Below are 22,258 nucleotides of genomic sequence, written 5' to 3'. Positions count from 1 at the left end.
GGGGGGGTGGGGGGTGGGGGTGTAATAACAAAGTGAAAGAGAGCAAAAATTGTCATGAACCGTTCGCATGAGCAAGTGGATTTTAATTAATTACAAAAAAAAAGAGAAAAAAAATGAACAAAAATTGGATAGAAAAAAGTATAACGATCTTTAAAATAATTACAAAAGTTTTGTATTTCGTTAATGACTAATTTCTTCCCCTTTTGCGGTTAAAATTAATGTAATTTGTTGAGGACTCTGCAATGGCTGTTACAGTTAATCACTAGATTGAATTTATTTATTTATTACAGACTCTACGTGTTTTTTTTTCTTCTCATTAATTATCTTTCTTCGAATAACTATTACAAGAAAGTGAGTATGTCTGAGATAATAATTTAACAATTGAGTGGAGTAATCGGAGTGGGAGGTAGAGATGGAGATAATTTATCAACAAACGATGAATAATTATTCATCAACTACTCCACTCAATGAAAAAATCATTCAATTAGTCATTTATCGTCTCTCCCTTCATATTTATCTCCATTTACTGATTTTTAGTTTGTGCAATGACACTATTTGTCTTTATGTACAGAAAAATCTCACAAAAATCTCATTTTGTTTTAGTTTTGTCTCATGATTCATCGTATTTCAATCATCTTTATCAGATATTTAACTTTAAACCGTTAATTACTAGCCTAGTCTAGCGAGGATTATAGTAAAACATAACGAACGCCATTAACTAATCCCCTAACATCTTCATATTTGGCTATTTCACACGACTTGAATTATTTTTAAACTTTTATTCCAGTTTTTATCGTCTCGTGCACTTTCTTTCCCACCAAAATAATCCAAAAATCCATGGAAAATGCTCGAAATATCATCTCACCTCTCCAATTCCTCCCAGAATCGCCAATGATGCACCAAAAAATGAATCCCAGTCCCAAAATTATTACTCTCACTACCAAAATGGCAAATCACTTGTATGCAATTCAAAAAGAAAGTTCATTTACCGAATATTTCAGAATCTACCAGAGATAGAAAAATTTCCATAAGAACTTCTTTGTGGGTCTTGAAATTCTCTACAAAAAAAGTTATTACAAAAAATACATTATCTCTCCTAGACTCCGAGATAATGCGGGTTTTCTTGGTGCATCAGAATGGTCTTTCGTGTGCGTTTGACGTTTCTCACTCTCGTGTGCGCAATTAATTCCAAAAAAAATATATATATGTATGTAAGAAATTGTCATACGAGATTCAATCGCTATATCCTACACCCTAACTTAAACGAACTGTTTTTGTTAAAAAAAGAGAGAGAACAATGTCATGTATCGCCTTAACTTAGTGGTAAATAAATAAGTTAATCGTCGATTTCTTTCAATTTTTTTTTTCAATTTCAGATGGACTTAAATTTACGAGTTGTACGTACGTTCATCAGTTGGCATGTACGTCTAGAGAAATCGCCACAAAACTCATTCTAATCTCACACTCGACGTTCCTCAATTCAATCAACTGAATTTTTTCTTCCATAAATTATATAGTATTCATATTATAGTAAACTATGAGTTAAAAACGCGTTTGATTGTGTCCAGTAATTGTTTTTCTGTGTGACTAGACCCTGTTTTTACCAGAATCCAATTGAAAATTATGAAAAACACTTTAGACTTATCAAGAATCCCTCAAACCGTGGCAAAGAGTTAAAACAGTCAACTCTAGTGAGATTTTCCACAAATACCTCGTAACCTACGAGAGATGGAAAGTAATCGTAAGGAACTTTTTTATAGCCAACAAAATTTCCCACAAAAAAGTTCCTTCAAAAATTCCTCCACCTTCCCTGCATTCGTGTCTACAGGCCATTTTATCCCTTCGGCAATTCTCCAGTCGATAAAAATCATTGATTTATCGATGGAAAAACGATTATCGAGGGAAAACAATAAATTCTAAAATGTTATATTTCACTTTAATGGTTTAAAGTTAACTGTTTTGGTTCGTAGAACGACCTACACACATATTTGGCATAGAAACCTATCCAACGCACGTATTCCTAATTATTCTAGCTACCTAATTGTTATTTTAGGGGAGAAAAACTGATTAATTCCGACACCACCACGAGTGTCTCATCGTGAGTCAATCAATTTCACCCGCATTGTGGAGAAATAATTTTAACGATTAAAAAGCGAATATTCCAGTGATACTCGATATACAACTATATTACAATTTGGCGAATGATCCCAGGGTGAATGTGGATGCTTCTCGGGGAGCTTCAGGAGGTTTGTGCGAATCTACAGAGTCCCAGGAACTTGACGAGACCCCAGGGGCTGGGAAGAGGAAGGGACCAGGAGATTCTGTGGGATTCGGTGGGCGAGGGGTCCATCAGCTCGTGGGAATGAAATGATGGGCTTCTGGGGGCTCTAGTCATGATCTCCGAGGCTTTAATAGGGGGTGAACCTGTTGTAACCACCTCTGTACACCGTCGCCTGTAAATAAATAATTAATTAATCGGTATTAGTGGTTGAGATTAAATTATTAATGTTCAATTATTGAGGGGACAAAATGGAGAATTAAAAAATTTTGACACTCACCCCATAGTTTGTCATCGGTCCGATGCTGTGTCCGAGGTAGGGGTCGGCATACTCCCGTCCATATCTGTGAAAAAAAACCAAGAAAATGAGAAAATCTTCCCGAAATTCACACGCGCCTTTCTGTCACAGGATAAATCGTGCATGAAGGAAAAATAATGATTAAGGACAGGTGGAAGGTGAATACAAACACAGGTATCAGGATTCAGGTGCGGGGGTATCAGAATCGTCGTGTTTACGGCTACGAATGGCGCGACCAGGTTTCTTCCTGGAAAAATGGATTAACCGAAAGAAAAATCAGAATCACTCAAGCAAAAAATTAAAATCTCTGTAGCAATTGATTAATTTTTTAAGTTAAATAATATCTGAAGTCAGTCGTCCAGTAAAATCTACCGGACGATGGCGTTGGCCTGGAAAATTCTTATCAGACAATTGATAATGAAGAGGTAATGGTTGAAAATTACCCAGTGACTGCTGCATATCCAGCGACTGGTTGAGCTGCACCGTAGGCCGCCCTTGCCGCAACTGCTGTGTACGTGGCAGCTGCGGCATACGTCGCCTGTTGTGCCGTTGACAGGGGTGTCTTCAGGAGTGGTGATGCTGCGGCTGCTGCTGCTGCTGCCTGTAACAATCATACAAGCACATGCAAGCTCTCAAGCAAGGCTCGGAAGTACCAAAATCTAATCTCGCGATTTGGGGTGTCAAAGGTTTTATTTTTATTCATGAGGATTCTCTGTTGCTTAATTTCCCTCCTCGGGGGTGAGCATTTCCTCTCAGCGGATTTGTCTGATCACCGCTGGACATACTATTCGGTCCCGGAGAATTTTTCCACTGTTTCTGAATTTTTTTTTTTTGGGAAAAGTCATTTTGCACACCGAAAATTCGGGAAAAATTCTCTGGAAGCGGGTGATAACCGGGTGACAGTGAGAGATGCGATAATAACGTGATGGAGGTGCTTGAGACGAGTTTTTGAAAAAATAATGAGCGATTCCGGGATTAATTGGACAGTTCATGCGGAATGGGAGGAGAGGTGATGGAATTTCGTGCGAGTAACTACAAAATTACACGATTTTCTTTTCCCAACCCGATAAAATATGGATTCAAACGTAAAATGTTTTGCTGAGTATCATTGAACCCGTGGAAAATATCGAGGGGTTTACATCGAGGTTTTGTAGGGCTTGAAATTTCCTGGAAAACAGATTTTCACTACAATTTCGCTATCCCCCATGGATCAGCTGATTCACCTCGAAAATTACTCGACCCTAAAGTATTGCGAGTTTATCACCCAATTTCCTTAAAAAAAAAATAAAGCATCAATGTATTTTTTACGAGGACTCTTTAACTCCGATAAATCGTAAAAATCGTTTGTTTACAGTCTCCGAATATCGAATCTCCCGTAGCGATAGCTCCCAATGCGAGGCAATCGTTTGCGGAAAAATCTAAGTAAAAACGGGGTAAAAAAAAAAGGAAAACAACGAGAGGATTCGTCCGGCGCCGGAAAGTTTTCCCCGACGCCTCGAAACTTTGTTTTGCTCTGTTATTCGAATCGCAGTTTGACAATAAAACGGTGAGTATAAAGGAATGGAAAAAAACCCCGCAACTTCTGCTTGGACAGAGATTTTCCTCAAAGACTAGAAGAATTTCCCAATTTTTTTCTTCCTTGAGAAACTTCAAAGCTGTCTCTATCGACTCCGGAATAATATCTCAAATGTACCTGAAGACGCCTGCGACTAGTCGATATACACGAGATAAAAATAAAATGCACACGGAAATTTTTTTTATGCATGAAAACACTTTTTAGGGTGAATTGGAACGAAAATATATTGACAACTGAATTTTTTGGGGCATTACAACAGTCGTTGCGACATGGTTGGCTTTATATTATGTTGACCGCACATTTTCACCCACCCTGAGGGTAAAATGACGAATCTAATTAATTAAATAAACAATAATTCCCCGACTGGTGGTAAAACGGTTGATTCCCTGCCAAATCATTGTATGTTTATCTAATCAATTGATAAATCATGCGAGTAAGAAATACAGTGATATTTACACATAATTATGTCTACAAATTAGTGAGGCTGAGGGAAATATAAATGCAAAGGCCTGGCTGAGGGATTGGATACCGTGGGGTATAAACGTTGTTTGTTGAGTGGACACACGAGTGTTTCAGTTTGTTCTGTGTCACAGGATGACGAGATGGTTAGAGAGGGGTTTTTCATGAAAGGTATTCCATGCCTGTACACACAACTAAATTCAAACAGCCGAAACCAACTCAAAGTGGGGGCGGACGATCAAAGGTTAATGGGGGTTTGTTTCCCAAAATGCTGATCTATTTTTATTTTCACATTTTCAATAGATTTTTCAATAGAAATTTTCCACAGCTGGGTAAATTGAACCAGAAAATCATTAAATCTAGCTACGTGGAATAATGTTAAACGTAAACAAGGGTTTTTTCGAGTGGAGATGGATTGAGGCTCGTAAAAACCCAAGGGTAATGGCTGCTCTCGACTAGTTTATGGATGTAAAACTCGTGATCTTGATGAGATCGCGGGCTGTGGGAGGAATGGAGGCGATAAGAAGTTGAATGATACTTTTGTTAAACTTTTAACATTTTCCGGGGGATTAATTGAATGTTTTGGGTTTTTCAGGGTCTCAAGTGACTCGAATAATTCAAATCAATCTATTATGGATATCTAAGACGGATTGATGCTGGATTCAGTGTAGAAAATGCTTGTCGATTTAAACAAAAAAATTGTTCTTTTTTCTTGTGTGATAGCAGTAGAAAAAGGGGATACGGTCAGACCGTTATTCCTACCTCCAGTGCGGGTGTTTTTGCCTGAAACACAAACGGCAATTCTCAGAGAAACTCCTCGAAAACCCATTCACCCTTTAATCGTTATTCTCGGTATTTCGTTTTTTTTTTTCGTGTTTTTCTCGCTTTTTTTGAACTATCGGGGAGACGGTAACGGAGGAAGCTGAATAATCGTGCAATTTTGTGGAATTTTATGGGGATTATTTATTTTATAATGAGGTGAATCGATAATCAAGCGATCGTTTAGTTGAGAATTGAAAATCGGGAAATAAAATACGAATTGATAAAACATTCGTAAGACTAACGTCGGCTGTTGCTTGCGGCCATTCCAGCTGTCCCGTAATGATTTTTGTGGTTAATTGCAATCTCATTTATTCCATTCGTTGCGTTTTTTCATAAATTCATTTAGATAAATTGAGGCTGGACATTATTTTCCTCTCTGAAGCGCGAATTAAAATTTTCTCCGTTTTAGTTTGGGCTTCGGAGGTTTTTAATTTCAATTCATCCTTACCTGGAGCCTGTAGTTGGGGTCTTGCGTCGCTGCATGTGCGGCTAAAAACGGATCATAGTAGACACTGTGAAAAGAAAAAAAAAAACAAAAAACTCATTAAAATCCAATTGATTTTTCCCATTTATCCAAATTTCCTCCCGACATTACCGCTGAATTAATCAATTTCTCTTGAACTCCACTTATTGAATTTTCACTTGTTTTCACCTTCAATTATCCCGCCCCAAAAAAAAATTGACATATTAGTTTTCAGTGGTTAATAACATCCCAACGTGTGACAATTAGTACAGTGCAATAGATTCCCACGAGACACTAAAAACGTGCAAACGACAGATTGTAAAATAGTTTTGTAATAATAGTGTTTGGATAATTAATGAACTTACGCAGGTGCAAAGGGATGAAGGGCAGTAGCGGCTGCCGCTAGTGGGCCAGGGTTACGGACAAGCGCTAAAGCAGCAGCACCAGTTGGAAATGTTGCCCTCGTGGTAGCACCGACTCTTCCACGTTGAATTGCAACGCCACGAAGTGCAGCGGCTGTAACATCATGCCAAAAAAAAACGGCCTACCTTTGTAAACAATATTCACCATCACCAGGAGATTATTTAAATAATCCGAGGATTCGCTGGACAATCGGCAGCGACAGCAGCAGCAGCAGTAGCAGCAGCAGCAGGGGATCACCAATTTTTTTTTAATGCATTAATTACAGTCAGTCAATTGGTCCAATTGCAAATTGTCATTGGTCCCATTGATTTGACCTATAATTGGAGTAATTATCCAACTATTGACTGATTATTAACTGATAATTAACTGATAGTTAAATAATTAACTCCTAATTAATTGGAGTTATCTTGAATGCAGGTCAACACCTCAATCGCTGGATAATTGGGAAAAATAATCTCGTAAATCAGTGGCTCGAGAGATTGTAGATGTAATCTACCGGTGGAATAAAATCCGCCCTGAAAAGTTGGACTGACAAGTTTGAGGGGCTGAAACACCCACTGGCAAACAGTCACGAATAGTTTCACTAACTTTCCAAGACGATTTTCGAATGGTTTGGGACACAAAGTGCTTTCAACTTTCAAGTACCGACACTGGATACGAATTAGGTGGACAAGAGACAACGAGAAACTCGTGAAAACGTGATGTCGGGATACGACTGTACGAGTTTAAGTCGATTAAGTTTTTTTCTTTTAGTCTTTGGAAATGTCGACGTGCTGATTACTCTACCACGTAGTCATGAGGGATAGATCACCTCTACCTAGATAAATCTATCACTATCAATAATAGGTTATCAGGCTCATTAATTAGCTGCAGTTTATTTTATTTTATTTTAAATAGATAGATCAAGGGTGTGAGATCGATTGGTAGATTTAGTGACACATTTAACTGGCGAGTTGTACCGACACCGCTTACTGGTAGATTTTATTGAAAGAGTCTATTGGTACAGTCATCTTTTAGAGCTCTAATCAAATCAATTAGAGCGTAATTGATGATTCGGTGGGAGATTGAAACGGTAGAGCGAAGTCCTAAATCCTAATAATTCGATTCTCGGTAGATGCGGAACCATCGACATCATCATCTAGAAAAACCGCGGATGATAAACCCTCGATTCTCGTTCAGAAATCAGTGAGGGGTCCCTTTGGATCAAACTACATCAGGCCCATCAAGGCTGGGCCCTTTCGGGCCAAATATCCACCGAAAAAAAAGAAAAAAATTCTCAATTTCCTGAACAACTCATCCAGTGATTCAATAGTAACAGTTTTGAATGGAAAAAAATGGAGAAGAACGAGATACTCCAACAGAAGATACTTGCCCTCTGGGGATCGACGGAGTGATTGCTATATTGAGGTCAGTTTCGAGAATTGTGGGCTGAGGTTCACCAGGGGAGGAGAACCCCAGAGCTACCGGGAGGCACTGAAGTGCTTCAAGAGGACCAGATGCTGTAAGATTCTCATCTGCTTCATTTGTGGATTTGTTCTTCCTACTTTTATTATTTTTATGGTTCTTCTTGTCTCGGGAATCTGACGGCAGGCGTCCCGTCATTGTAATAATTAACATTTTCATATTTTTTTCACCTAATTTGGGACTTTTGGTTGTGGACAACTGGAATTTGTGGCCTACCTTGAATCCAGAGATCTTCCTTGATGTCAAATTATTACAATAACTTTTGACAAATGATAAATATAAGCTTCTAATGACGAAAACAAATAAATTAGTAGTTTTTTTTTTTAAATTTAATCGGGGTCAGACCAAACTGTCAATGCATTATTTTAACAACAGGCTGCATTCAAAATTGAGGCGATCAAATTACCAATGTCTCAGGGAATAAATGTTCAGACTGTGAAAAACGTCATGCTAATGTCCTAAAGCCAGGATTATAAATTCGAAATGGATAATTAAGACACATATAGGTACACCGAGGCGTGCTTGTGTGAGAAAAATTGTTTTTTTTTTTTTCAATTTCTTGGTGATTATCTAGTAGATGCAGAGCAATTTTTCAGTGCGGGACACACGTTAAGAACACGCTAAACATGAAGAGTGTGTTAGAAGGGAGTGTGAATAATCTAAATGTCAATTTTTTTTTATGAAAAAAAAAATGATAAAAAACACAACTGGATGAATTCGGAAGTTCAATTGAATATTTTTCAAGTTCATGACTTGAATGAAATTATTGAGGTAATGAGTGGATCAAAATGGAACTTGTCCACGTGGAGAAATTTTGAAAATGCAAATTTTTTTTTTAGTTTTAGTGATTTCATGAGAATAGGGTACCTCCGTCTCGTCGCTGCCCTTGGGGCGAGGACGAGGGGTGCGGCCTGAGGGGATGGCGTCACTGCGGCTGCTGCTACAGCGGCTGCTGCCGCTGCCGATGGGGTTGCTGCCCCCAGCCAACTCCAGGGCATTGCTGGTAACCTGTATCCTGTCAGAAACCGTTAATTTTTCCCTCAACCCCTTGGAAAAAAAAAAAAAATTACCCCAAAATATTGTCATTCCTCAAATCAATTTGAACGGGCGGTTAGTGGCGATCGAAAATGGCTGAAAGAAAATTATTATTATCTCCAAAAATCATTTTCACGGGGTGACTCTACCCAACTCTACCGGAAATCTACCGAAAAATCTACCGAAAAATCTACCGAAAAATCTATCGGCACTGATTGATTCTAGATCGCGAATCGAAATTGAGATATCACTTCTATTTTTTAACCAAACGGATTTAATGACAATCAACCAAAAATCAACAGATCTACCCCTCATGTTCATTTAATTATACCCAGACGAATGATCGTAATTGGTGAATCTGATTGAAATAGTTGAATGAAATTTACGGCCATCAGATCATTAGCAGATCGTGTTAGATTAACGTAAAAATTAGTAGATGTCAGTATTATCCGGTAGATAATCCGTGGGGCGATGGGAGATGTCGTTTTGATTTCACTTGGAATTATTTATACGCCGTAATTGGATGATAATTAGGTATTTGTGGGTGTCAAAAATGTCACGTTAATACTAATAGTATTTGATGGAGGCTGAACGTCATAATGTCAAGAGGTATCTCACTGATGCTGTGGAGTAATTAATATGATTGAACCGTGGGTGTAGTTTGAGGGTACAGGTGGCATATAGAGGGCCTTCTCTCTTTGTCAGGATGAAGGGGGTTGAAGGGGGATGAGTGGGGATGATGGGGGACGAAGGGGGACGAAGGGGGATGAAGGGGGACGGAGGGAGACGGAGGGGGATCGGAGGGAGGATGAAGGGGTTTGACGTGCTGGGGTCGAGGGTCGAGGCCTGGTGGATACGAAAACCAAGAGGGATGAAGAGACAGGAGGGGGTGGACTGGGAGGAGGAGGGAATTGTGCTGGCAGGGTTGCTCTGAGCGATCAATAAATGCCGCCGCTTCCAACCGCCCCCTGGACCACTCTCATCCCTTCGACTCACACCTTTCAAATTGAAAAAAAACATTGTTTTCAAATTGTTTGCACTTTTATTTTTTCAGTCCAAAGGGGTGGAGTCAGTCTTCCATTTTCCTTATTCTTTTTTTAATTTTTTATATTGACAGCGCGAATTGACAGATGTCAGAATTTATCATTACAATTTCATTCCATTTTTATCGAAATTTTTAGGTGAGATATTCTGACTGGAATTTGAGGTAACGAGGGATAATATTCGTGACGTTATCAGGGAAAAGCCGAATACGTAATTTCCATTGATAAATTAAACGATTTGGCTTATCGGTATCTTGAATAGACGGCGTGGGATGAAATTGGAATGGCGAAAAGGTCACAGTATCACTCGGATCATTGATTCGTTCAGGGATTAATAATTTTCGTGTTCTCTGGCAGCGGTGGTGGGTAAAAAAAAAACATTTCAGAATAAAAAATAGAGTAGACATGGAGTCCCGTGGGAGAGAGTGGAAAATCCTCGGGGAAATGGCGGTCGTAAGGCATCTGTAAAAGCATCGGCACATTGGAAATTCTGAATTGAGTGAGGAGTGAACTAGTAGATAAAAATTGGAGAGATAAAATGAGGAAAAATTGATGGAAAGTAATACTGAGAATTCCCTGGGGGTTTGAGTGAATTTTCCGGTGGAGTTGGGGGGGTTGGTACAGGCAGACGTGCAAGGATATTTGATTCAATGATTTTTTTTTGCTGACACGGCGAAATAATAAAATGGATGATGCAGACTTTTTTCGAATATTTCTGAACCTCGGGCAAAAAGAAAAATTTTTACGACGAAAATTTCACAGCCTTCGAGCTCCAGAAACTTCTCAAAAACCGGATCGCATTCGATCGGCAATATCTCGGAATCGGTTGAGGGAAATTCGACTATCCAGTGTCATCTTTAAGATATTATTTATTATCTTGAAAATGAGACGTCACTCGTTGTAATCGCATCGTGAGATTCGGAGATATTGAAGATTATATTTATTAATTTCACCGCTCGGTTGTTTCCCTCTATAAAAATCTACGATAACAGCTCTGATGGATCTACTGACTCTACCGGGGTAATTCAGAGTAATTCGAGATGATTAAGATAGGAATTGTTTTTACTTCAACGGATGGTTGTTTTCCCAGTGGAACAATAAACCCTGAAATATCCCCATAAACCCGTTAATGATATCAAGTACGTGTCAATTGTGGGAAGGGGTTACTAACCCCCAGGACACGATCCCAGGGTTCACTGGTTATTGTCGAGAGGTCCAGTGTGAGGGGATTGTTGTATCAGGACACAGGGGGTGTCCCTCCTTGTTCCTTCAATGCTCCACATAACACCACAAACAATTCCTCAACAAAAATTCATAAAAGACTTGAATAAAAAGTTAAACCAACTAGTTGTTCGAATATCAAAAGTTCATTATTTTCTTTCATCACTAATGCATTTTATTCTCTGCTCTTGCGGTAACTAATTAACTCTACGCAAAGAAACTGCCAGTACTAAGTAAATAAATTGTTAATGCCAGTCAAATAGAATTTTACGGTTTTCACAATTTTTTCTGTTTTTATTTTTCATGCGAAACAAAATTTTCCATTTTCCAGTTGAATTTTTGCAATGATCATTTGGTAATCTACCGAATTGAAAATCTACCGATAATGCAAATCTATTATGTAGAAGAATAAATATATTTTTGTAGATCTTATAGAGTTCCACCTTTTTTCGTTTAAAAGGGGAGATAAAGAAAATTGTGAAGGCACAGTAAAAATCATTGAATTAATTAGTTACCACTAATGAAAAATGCGGCAATGTATTTTATTGATGTTTTATCTGTCATGCAGCAACCCTTCTGCCCGGGCCATTTCTTTCGCCAACTAACACACCGTGCCACGATCAATTAAACATTAAATTCAATGAAAAATTAACATCTCCCAAGAATCCCAATCATAATCGACAAAAAAAAAAGAAGAAAATCCCAGGAGAATCATCTCCATGAAAACAAAGGAAAAAACAAAAATATATATCATATATATAAACGCTAATAAATCGAGATATATATGTATAATGTATATATAATATATTCACAGGTGAATCTCATATGAAGGCAAGCCAAGGCCACGACATGAGACGTGCAAATTAAATAAAATAGGTAATAATTATTGGTAAAATATGAAATTAAAATAAAGCAATTGAGAATAAAAAATAAATAAATAAAAACAATTCTCTCCCAAAACCGCGTATATTTCCAACCACAACCAAGCACACCCACAGGCAAGGTACGGGCCTTTGTCAACGAGACAGTCATCAACCAGTGAATGTGGCGCATTACCGTGATTATTATTTAATAGTTAAACAAATAATAATTAAAATCAAATTGAAAATACAATTCGCTAGTCAAGAGGAACACCAGCGCACTTTGAATGAAAATTTGTCTCTCGCCTTATCATGCGAAATTGATAATGAATTTAATGAGCTCCTTCGACTATTGAATTATTTTTCAAATGATAAAAAAAAAATTAACTAAAGAATCACCAAATGATAAAAAAAAAAGTGAAATATATAGTAACAAGTGTTCAATCAATCTCAAGTCAAATTCAATCCAATAAATGGCGTGATTCAATATTAACAGTAGTTGCAGTCAATAAAATGCCAATCGGAATATTAATCGGATGATCGGGGGGGTCTCCAGGACAGCGTGTGATAATTACGGTGGAATAAATAACAAAAATATGGATTATGAAAACGTTGAGAAAAAACAGATCAGACAATTGTTTTTATGGCGATTTTTTAAAATATGATTGAGGGGATAAATGTGGGAGATTGAAAGGGTTTTTCCGATCTAGTCGCAATGGGAATGGTAAATAATAACGGTAAGTATTGAATTACGGAATGAATTAATTGTACGATAAAATACCTCATGCGTTACCACTGGATAGAGAGCCCTAGGCTAGCTACTTAGGCGAAAATGTCTTTTTTTTTTCAATTTTTTTTTTTGTTTAATATTTTGACGAGTTTTGATAATAAAAGCTAGTGAAAAACGGCGCAGCCAGATTTTTTTTTACTTCTCCTTCTGATGAATTTCTTGAGCCTTTTTTCACCTACTGTGTCTTTTGGGGTGGGGGGAGAGCTTGATATCTATCATGGTGGGTGCCATGAAAAATCTACCATAACACCTCCAGACCCTCTGCCAGATCTACCGATTCTACCAGTAATTAAATCTACCGGTGACAACAGATCAAATAGTTCCCACTGTCTTTTTTCCATTTTTCTTTCTCGAAATGCAGGTACAATTGGTAGAGTTGACAGATAAATTTCACATATTAGTAGATTTAATCTACCACAATTAATACCGGTAGATTCATTCCAGGTAGATGTGTTTATCCATAATTTTATGGAGTGTGAGATATGTCATGATTCCGTCTGATTATTTAAAAATTGGTAGATGTTAAATTGTCGGTGGTAGATAATCGTAGATTTAACGTGGCATTCGGTAGATGAGACGTTGAAAGAGATATAGAATATGACACCCGTGAGGCTAGAGAGGAGTTGTTTAACATTCACTTTACTCGTCCAAGGAGCAAGTAGTGACTTGAAAAAAAAATGGAAAAAATGATACAAATAAAGACTTGAGACTCATATGCGCTGGATAACACTGAGAAATAACGCAATCCCTTTTGCAAGTGATGCTCCTGGGGGTTTGGCAAAAGCCCCCGTGTCGTTTCTACTCGTTTTCCATCCAAGAGAACCGCTTCCTTCCCCTTTTTTTCTTGACACTGTACCCACTTTCACGTGGCATCCACTGAGTCTTTCGTTTCAATTTCGTGTCTCTCTTTAGCCTTTTTTTTTTTCTCTCCACTCTCTCCATTCGTCTCGTGCACTTCCAGCCCCTCCCAGCCACCCACCCACCCTCAATCCCTTTTTGCCTTTTCTCGAGGGTACAGTAAAGTCACTGCAGTTCTACGTGTCTCTTATACTGCCGCAGGAAAAACTACATTTTCTCCTTTTTTTTTTCCATCTCAATTTTATTTTTTTCTCATCCTCTCTTTACGATGTTGTTTTTTCGACTTTTTGCAAGTTGGGTCGTTGACGTATCCCATGAGAAATAGACGGTGAATAAGGGGAGTGATAGATCTGTGCAACTGGAGGTAAGACACAGTGGGCGAAAGGCTGAAGAAAATGTTTTCCCTCGGTTTTTCATTGATCTTAACAAAGTATTGGTGTGTGGATTGAGTTGACGGGTGCACTATTTCGGTAGAGATATCCGGATTGAGATGAAAGTACGAGAATTTTGGGATGAATGTATTGAGTTCTAAATGGAAATTCCATTTTTCCATCCTTCTTGGACCAGAATAAAATCTATGAGTGAAAAACTCAACGTACCATTAATTTTGCTACTGGTAGATGCGATCTACCGGCGAAAAACGATCGACAAAATCTACCAAATCTATTTGCTGTGGTAACTTTAATTTTTTATTGTGACAAATGGCATCTATAGATTTGGTGGTAGATTATTCCTCAGTCGACTCGTTGCGGTAGAGTTGATATGTAAATTATTTCAGTGGATATATTCACTGGACTTTGATAAGATCAATAATAATCGAGTGTGAAAATAATAAAAAATAAATAAAAAATATATAAAGTGGAGATGCATTCAGCAGAGTCCTCAGGTGTCAACACACGAACACTGATTTGACGATGCAATTGCATGCTATTGTTTTTAGTAATTTTAACAATCGTTTTAGTTATCAAATTATCTACTATTTTGTCTCATTCTTGAAATTTTGATATTTAAATGATCCATGCCAGTTGTTCTTTTAAAATGCAGGATCTCTTTATTTCTCTTGTATAAATTCACTGTATAAAGATTATTAATTTGATTAATTAAAGATCTCTGATGATTTTTTTTAAGTTCCATTGATAAAATCACTTTTTACTTTTACTCTCTTTTATTGTGTCTCTGTTATCACTTCTCTTTCACTCCGTTTCGTTATCCCGTTCGATATTTTACGTCCACCATATTTTTTAGCTTTTTCATTAGATTCTTTTTTTTTTTTGTTGGTTTTAATGAAAAGAGGCTTTTGATGTTTACGCTGAACTCAAAAGCCTCTGTATTTTCCACATGATAAATTCCCATATTTTTATTTCTCTCAGTTATGCGTTTATTGTACTCCCCTTTTACTGTTTCTTGCAGTGAAAAATCGGATTTCATGGGGATAAAGAAAATATCCAGTATCACGTGTTCCTGAGTGATTGGAGTATTAGGCACTTCCTCTGTTTCAAAAACACCCAATCATGATTAAATGATCTTCTCCGGAATGTTCCGCGTTCCAAAAAAATCTAGCAAAAATATCGTACAGACTTTTGAGACTCATTTTTCATTTTATATTTATAGAGTCCAATAAAATTCCTCAGTCTCAAAAAAAAAAACTCATATCAAAATTAAAATAAGGATTTTGCGCACAAATTTCCGACAAGACGGAATTATAATAATTGAAATTTGATTAAGAAAAAAGAAAGTTATTTAAAATTACAAATTATAGAAAAATCAGAGAACCTTGAGAATAAAAAGAATTCAGAGGAAGTACCTTTCCTCCCTCAATTACAGTAGAATCCCGTTATAATCGCACCTCTCCTCAATTTCGCTTTTCGCGTATATTTCATTTCTCCGATTCTACTACCCCCCGGTTACAAGATGTAAACAATCCATTGTTCCATCCAGTGAGGAATTGAATTCCGGGTAAAATATTCGAATTTGCTGTGAAAAAAAATCGGTTGACAGTCACTCACGGTGAGAAAAATTCAATAAAAATCACGGCCTTTTTCACTGAACATTCAGGAAAATGTATGAAACGTTCAGTAGAAAAGTGCGTAACATTTTTAAAGTAACGATAAATTTTATTCGTAACGAATTTTTCTCTAGGTGTCTCTTGTCAAGTTATCCGAATTGTCTTCCTTTACAGCCCCATGCACGCGACTATAACGGAAGTTTACTGTACTCATTCCTCGATTAATCCTACGGGAGTGTAAAGAATCCCATCCTATTCTAATGACTTATCACTAATTTTTTATCACTACAGTATACCCTGTTTTCGTTACTGAGTCTTCTTATCATCACGAGATAATTTTTCTTTTCTCCACGTAAAGCGTCACGCAATTCAACGGAATACGGAAAAAGTTGGATTTATCACGATTATTATTGGCCAACTCTTCCAATATTTCCAACAATTCACGGATGCTGTAAAAAAGCTTTTTCTTTTGGAATGTTATTTGTCGTTTTGAGTCGTTAAAGTACGTGTTTAAATTTAAAAACTGCCGGAGTTAACGTTCAACGCCTGTTTGCGCCGACAGCACTAAAACCCTGTAATCGTTTATTTTTTCAATTTTTTCTTTTGCCAGTAAAATGTAGAGAGTAATCGTTGACGGCGCTTTGGCCATTTTCCCGACAATCTCGTAATTTTTTCAAAGAGGAAGGGCCGGATAAAAATGATTCTAGGAAAGACCTGGGATTAGTGAAAATGACGTCCGCGTCATCAAGATTTTTCTCGGCTTGTGTCTAGGAATTTTTTGACCTCAAGTTGTCGGCCTAGCACTGACCGAAGCATCGGGTCATCGGAGATGGAAATTGAACAATTGATTTTGGGCTATAACTGCGGGTTAAGGGGTGGGAGGGAGTGATAAACGATGCGGGGAAATATTTTGGCTATTGACGAGTTTTGGAATTAAATAAAGTTGACCCACCTTGGCTGCAGGGAGGATCGTCGTGGCATTATTAATATCACGCCGATGATCTCACCCAGGTCAGTGTTAGACCGGTACACGCATCCACATACATGTCAATCGACGAATGACAGAAATCAAAGTCAATGATTTCACAATTATTTCTCAATTAATTTCACGATCATATCAACCAGTCGACACGTTTCAACGGATACCTCTGTATCTGTGGGTGATAGAGAAAATGTTATTGGAAATTTTTTGTAGCTCTGGAAATTCTCTGTAAAAAAGGTTCAGCAACATTTTTTTAATCTCCCATAGATTCAGAGATATTCAGCAGAAATATTGGTTGAGACGAATTCAATATTTTTTCCATGATTGCATCTCTAGATATTTGAGATTAAAATTCTAAAATGGTATAAGCGGAAATTCTGAATCTCGACTTCTGTCATTCGTTATTTCATTAAAAAATTTATCTTTAATATCAATTGAAAAATAGATTTGTCTCTGACGTATTAATGGCTTGGTCGTGGTGTGGCGGATCTGGGTACCTCAACTATAAAAAAATCTCCGTGTATTCATCACTAGAGTTGAGAAAATGACTCGTTAAATTTGCTCTCGCATTATTTTTAGACTTTTCTCAATCGTTTGCAACGTTTCTGGCTGATTCTGACCGGTGAACTTGTAGTTCGATGCACCCTCAGTCAAAAGAATTCGTACGAACAAAATATAGAAAACGAAAGAGAGAAAAAAAATTTTGATTGAAAAAAAAAAAATATATAGTCTTGCGTGTCTCAATAGTCGATTTGGCACTTGCACTTCAGGAGAATCCCTGGCAATTTTCACGGATTTCGGTGTAAAGAGTGAGGAGAGCTTCCTCTGGTACGTCGTGGATGCACCTACCCTCTGGCCACTGGACACAAACTGAAAAATCAAACAAAATAATAACAATTAATTCATATTCATTATTTCATCCAGTTATTCTTTGGACAAAAGAAAAGTCTGAAATTTTTCCCATTCTCCACGAACAGGTGAATATTTCAGGAGACAATAAAAAAAGGTCACACAGACATTTTACATCTAATGAATTAATTCTCTGAAGCAGTATTTTCATAGGTAATTCTCTTGTCCCATGATTTTCAAATGAAAAGACAATGTTTCCAATGAAAATAGTTGCTCAAAGATGCACTTCCCCTTCATTACGGAGTGGTAAGCCCGTCCATTGTTATTTCCCCGTTGGGAATTAAACTTTCCATCTTCCCTCAGTAAATTTTTCTTCTTCTTCTTCCACTTTTCTCCTCACAATTAATTCGATGCCCTTTTAAATGTCTCCCCAGCGAATTGCCACGGGGCATTCGTGAATATTTCACGAGTGAACTAATGAGAAATTCCAGATCTTCTTATATTTATCCCTGAATACCGTTCAAGCTATCGATCTATCAATAATGATTGCTTCCCGGCTTCCCCATATGTCATGGCGTACCTCATATCAAACCGTACTACAGCCTCATCGCATTCTACGGGTTATAGACGACATAGTTTCGAGCCAATTTAACTGGGTAATCGTCCACGTAATGGGGCAGAAGCCAATTGCAGCTCAATTTAATTTATTATTAATTAATCCTAGGATTTTTGGTAATTACCTTGAACCATTCTCTTTTGCTCATATTTCAAGAACTTCATTTCAGAAATATATTCCTCATAAGAATAAATTATTTAAACAAGAAATAATGAAAAATGTGAGCTCATAAAAATTTACAAGAGAATAAATCGTCTCTGGAATTCGCAATATGGTGCATCAAAAATAATTCTGCTCTTTCGATAATCTGGAGAGATTTCTCCTAGATTTGCCCCGGTTTTGAAATTTTCATGACGCCTCGTGGATCAATATAAAGAGTTTATTTAAGCCAGCCACTCAGTCCCGAATGAAAGCACGAAAAAATTTGGGGAAAAACTGAGACGACTCGACGTCGTGGAAAATTAATCACCCGGTGTCACCTTGGAGATGTATATATAGGCTTCTAGTTTCCTCTCGGGTCCTCGGAGGGAATGGGGCGGGGATTCACCCGAAGTAGAAGTGACAAACTTCTTTATTTTTTTTGGAGCTTTAATTCTTCCATTTTCCGTGACGACTGAATTGCCAACAAAAGCTTCTCCCATCAACTCAAAATGTTGTACCACTCCCTCAGAGATGATTCAACGAGGGAAATACTGAGAGTTGAATCAACTTGAGTACTCAGAGGATATCCTTGGGAAATTTTTCATTTTCACCACGAAAAAAAAAGACAATTTCCAATTACTCGTCGCTCAAAATTAATTATCTCGGTAATCGTTGAGCTCTCCCAGAATTCAGAACCGCTCTAAGTTAATTATCTCCGTAGCCACTTGTTCCAGAAGAAAATGTCATAAAATGTAATTTGTAGATTTCGAGACCATCTGCAAATAATTCTTCAGACATTTTCCGATAGCGCCTCGCGTTTCGGAGATAATAACATGATTACCAACAGTGCAAATCAAATTGAACCGAAAAACCGGTGAAATATAAACTTTAAGTTCTCTCCAGCTGTCTCCATTCACGAAACAACTTCCGGAAAACACGGAGACTCCTTCAAGATTTATTCCCCCGGATTTGAAAACTCACCAACAAATTTTCGTGGTCGAAACTCCGACGGGTCGAGTGTTTCACGGATGGAGTAGCATTGGAAATTCAAAAAACTTTATTCTGCGTGAATTTAACCAGGAGACAGGAAGAAAGGATAAAATATTATAATTTCCCCCCCGAGAAATACAAGAAATAGAAGCTTTATTTACGGTCTTTCACGAGAGGCCCATTAATGAGTTCCACCGTTGCATTAATTATTTATACTCGGCTGGAAGAGGCAACGATCCGCGGTAAAAAAATAAAGAATAAAGAGAAAAAAATAATAATACAAAGCATTCACTAACGAGCTTTTCCATCGGGGTAGAAAAAATAATAATCAACTGTGGAATTGAGAATCCACTGGATTTTTCTTTCGGTGGGTTATCAATCAAAACTTTTGAGTGAAGCTTTTTCCAAGGGGGTCCCCTGGAAAATTTTTCCAATAGCGCTCTCCAACTTTATGAAATCAATGTTTTACTGGCGATGTATCCTTTTCAACTAAACTTTCAAGTGAATCGTCGAGGATAGGAGACCGGGGAAATGAAAAATCGAGAGCTCCGGGAGTTTCTAACGAGTCTAATAACGAGATAGAGAAGAATTTAGAGGATTTTTGGGAAAAAAAAAAACTTGTTGGAGATCCGACTTTTGTAAAGTCTCTTGAGACTCGTTTTTCAACTGACGGAGAGTCTGACGGTCTGACGTATGTTTGAAACCTCACATGTTTGAAAAATACATTTACAATTTTGTATGTAATAATTGTAAGTAATAATCCCCTTGAGCAGAAAACGTTAAGTCAGCAGGGGATGAAAAACCATTTTTAACCCATATTTTTTTTTTCTTCTACACCCACTATATTTTTTTACTCGCGTGTGGGGAGGAACGATAAAGTTTGTCCGCGTTCGAACGACACCTCGTTTGTCAACATCTCGCTGGGATCCTTTTACGAGAAATTCTGCTACACTTTTTTCTCTCATTCTATCTAACACACTCGTTTCAGTTGAACGTTTTACGAGAATCGCTCTCTGTATTCTACAAAATGTTAAATATGCTGAGTGAAAATGTTTCATGTACCCACCCACCGACACTCCGTATCATTCGAGACAATTGGAACTCCTCAATTGAAGGGTAAAGTGAAAAAATAAAATTCCATTGTATTTTCTCTCAAAAACTGCTCCTTTCGCTTCGAGTCATTGAATTAATTCGGATAATTAGGTAATGAGGTTAAAATTTATTTACGATTTACAATTAATTCGGAAATTAATTCCCGAGTGGCAAGTGAAATTCATTTAGCAATAGAAGTTGATCGGTTTAGGAACGGTTATTGATTAATCATTAATTAAATCTCAGAAGATCGAGTTTTTTGGAATTTGAAACATTTCGAAAATGGTCATTCACCCGTTTAAAAAAAATGTGAATTCTCGAGTGGATTAATGATAAACGAATGTCGTAAGGGAAAAGAAAAGAGAGAGTTAATCGATAATGACCCTGGCAGCATCTCCTCGAGTGTTGAAGAAAAAAGCCCTCATGAAAGAGGACACCCAGAGGAGCTGTAAGATAGGGATGTCCGCCTCGGGGAAAGACCGGGTGGTACATCTTGAAAAATTTATCGCAACCTCTCCATTTTTATTCCCCTCACGGTATATATTTCATTGGCCAACTCCTCGGTAGAAATATTTTTGCTTTTACAGTGGAGTGTATCCGTAGTTGGTCAGACGATGGGGTTATGGAGTGTGTCACGTACCAAAGAACGCAATTTTCCTGTTACTGTACACGAGACACTCCCCGGTGATCTTTCATATTTTTACCTCTCGTGTATTTCACTGTGTGCCAGACTCGCCGTCGAGTTGAAAAAGGGATATATCGACGGTGAAACATTGATTTCAGAAAACTACAACGGAAGTTGCACTGTAATAAATCGTCGGTTTGTATTTTACGTCCATTAGTCATTTTAAACTATTCCTATTTCCACTGGCCATCGGTGCAAATGTCTGCAAATGGCTCAATAATAATAATAACGTATCAATATTATTTTCGGAGTTCTCTCTACAATGGTTTTGTTTTTTTTTTCGTTTAGCTCAAGGGACTCGGGATTTTAAGAAAAATTCGATCATCTCGGTTCCTAATATTATAGGGGTCTTGTGCCTCTCTCACAACCCATTTAACCCCGTAGCTCATATTTTTTATATTTTATACTTTATTATGAAAATATGTTAATTAATAAAATGACAATTATCTCGATTATTTTAGTTTAATTATGTTACGATAGATTTTTACCTAGTGAATAATAATTCCACTAACACATCAACCAAAAAAATTTCCCAGTCAAATGACGGGTTATTATTCCCCAAAGTGTTATCTATCTAGTCATTGTTCAATATCTCTGCCTCAGAGCCAAAAAATTGAGGGGAAATCTAGCGGAAATAACCAGCAAAATGTTTCCCAAGTGCAATTCCCTTTCGCAAAAAACAAAATAATAAATAATAATTTCACTAACATGTTAATCCAAAGCCAGGAAGTGATGGTAATTCGTACACCAAAGTTGGCAATGTTATACGAGGCATTAAATTTGCATTGTGTTATGTATGCGGGGTAAACTCCTGGGGGTGGAGGTGAGTTGAAAAGCGGGCGGTGGTAGTGGGTGGGAGTGGGTGGGAGTTTGGAGTTATAGATGAGAGGGATTTTGATGGATGCACCAGTTTAACGGTCAACGGGGTGAGTCGATCGGTGAGAATGCGGTCGTATGAATTTGGTTATAATTAGAGACTAGAAGGCCTGTGTCGACTGTATCAGGGATTTACTGTTGTGTGAGAGCCAAGAGGAGAATTTGCTCGTTATACCTCTGAGGCGTGAGTTTTCATTGGGGAGTTGATATTAGGATGGCAATGGGCTTTTGCCGTTGGGAAATGTTTGGCAGAGGCTATCGTCATTGTCACACCATTCACCCATGATATTTATAACCCCAGGTGTCAATTAAATATCGTCCGTCATTCTAATTGAGAAATATATCACAAGTTTTTATGTACGAACTCGCGGATTCAATCTCGCGGTATTTATAGCCCCTTCCATTTCCGCTTAATTTTTTTGGGGGGAGCGG

General features: G+C 37.6%; 2 protein-coding genes across 9 annotated transcripts in view; one reads left to right on the top strand and one right to left on the bottom strand.

The window, feature by feature from the left end:
- Nucleotides 1-6: 6 nt before the first annotated feature.
- Rbfox1 (RNA-binding Fox protein 1) overlaps nucleotides 7-22,258 on the bottom strand; it is a 114,243-nt gene continuing 91,991 nt past the window's right edge. For 4 of the 7 annotated variants that reach the window (XM_011308031.1, XM_011308026.1, XM_011308032.1 and 1 more), the window contains 7 exons: nucleotides 17,427-17,447; nucleotides 6,262-6,412; nucleotides 5,882-5,945; nucleotides 5,676-5,702; nucleotides 3,020-3,177; nucleotides 2,559-2,622; nucleotides 7-2,453 (listed from right to left, as the gene is read on the bottom strand). In XM_011308031.1, coding sequence (XP_011306333.1) covers nucleotides 2,409-2,453; nucleotides 2,559-2,622; nucleotides 3,020-3,177; nucleotides 5,676-5,702; nucleotides 5,882-5,945; nucleotides 6,262-6,412; nucleotides 17,427-17,447 — 530 coding nt within the window. In that variant the 3' untranslated portion in view covers nucleotides 7-2,408. Of the gene's footprint in view, nucleotides 2,454-2,558; nucleotides 2,623-3,019; nucleotides 3,178-5,675; nucleotides 5,703-5,881; nucleotides 5,946-6,261; nucleotides 6,413-8,650; nucleotides 8,799-17,426; nucleotides 17,448-22,258 lie in introns of all 7 variants that reach the window. The other 3 variants (XM_011308027.1, XM_011308029.1, XM_011308028.1) reach the window with 3 other exon arrangements.
- Nucleotides 6,464-8,004, top strand: LOC105268454 (uncharacterized). Of its 2 annotated transcripts, XM_011308025.1 has the most exons (3): nucleotides 6,464-6,644; nucleotides 6,737-7,036; nucleotides 7,434-8,004. In XM_011308025.1, exons 2-3 carry the CDS (start codon nucleotides 7,021-7,023, stop codon nucleotides 7,901-7,903), a joined length of 486 nt encoding a protein of 161 aa, XP_011306327.1. In that variant the 5' UTR covers nucleotides 6,464-6,644; nucleotides 6,737-7,020; the 3' UTR covers nucleotides 7,904-8,004. The 2 variants fall into 2 exon arrangements, with proteins under 2 accessions (XP_011306327.1, XP_011306326.1); XM_011308024.1 differs by having other exon boundaries at nucleotides 6,464-7,036.

Source organism: Fopius arisanus, unplaced genomic scaffold (assembly GCF_000806365.1).
Source record: "Fopius arisanus strain USDA-PBARC FA_bdor unplaced genomic scaffold, ASM80636v1 scaffold00057, whole genome shotgun sequence".
NCBI classification, from domain to species: domain Eukaryota; kingdom Metazoa; phylum Arthropoda; class Insecta; order Hymenoptera; family Braconidae; genus Fopius; species Fopius arisanus.
This window is presented reverse-complemented; position numbering and strand designations above follow the sequence as displayed.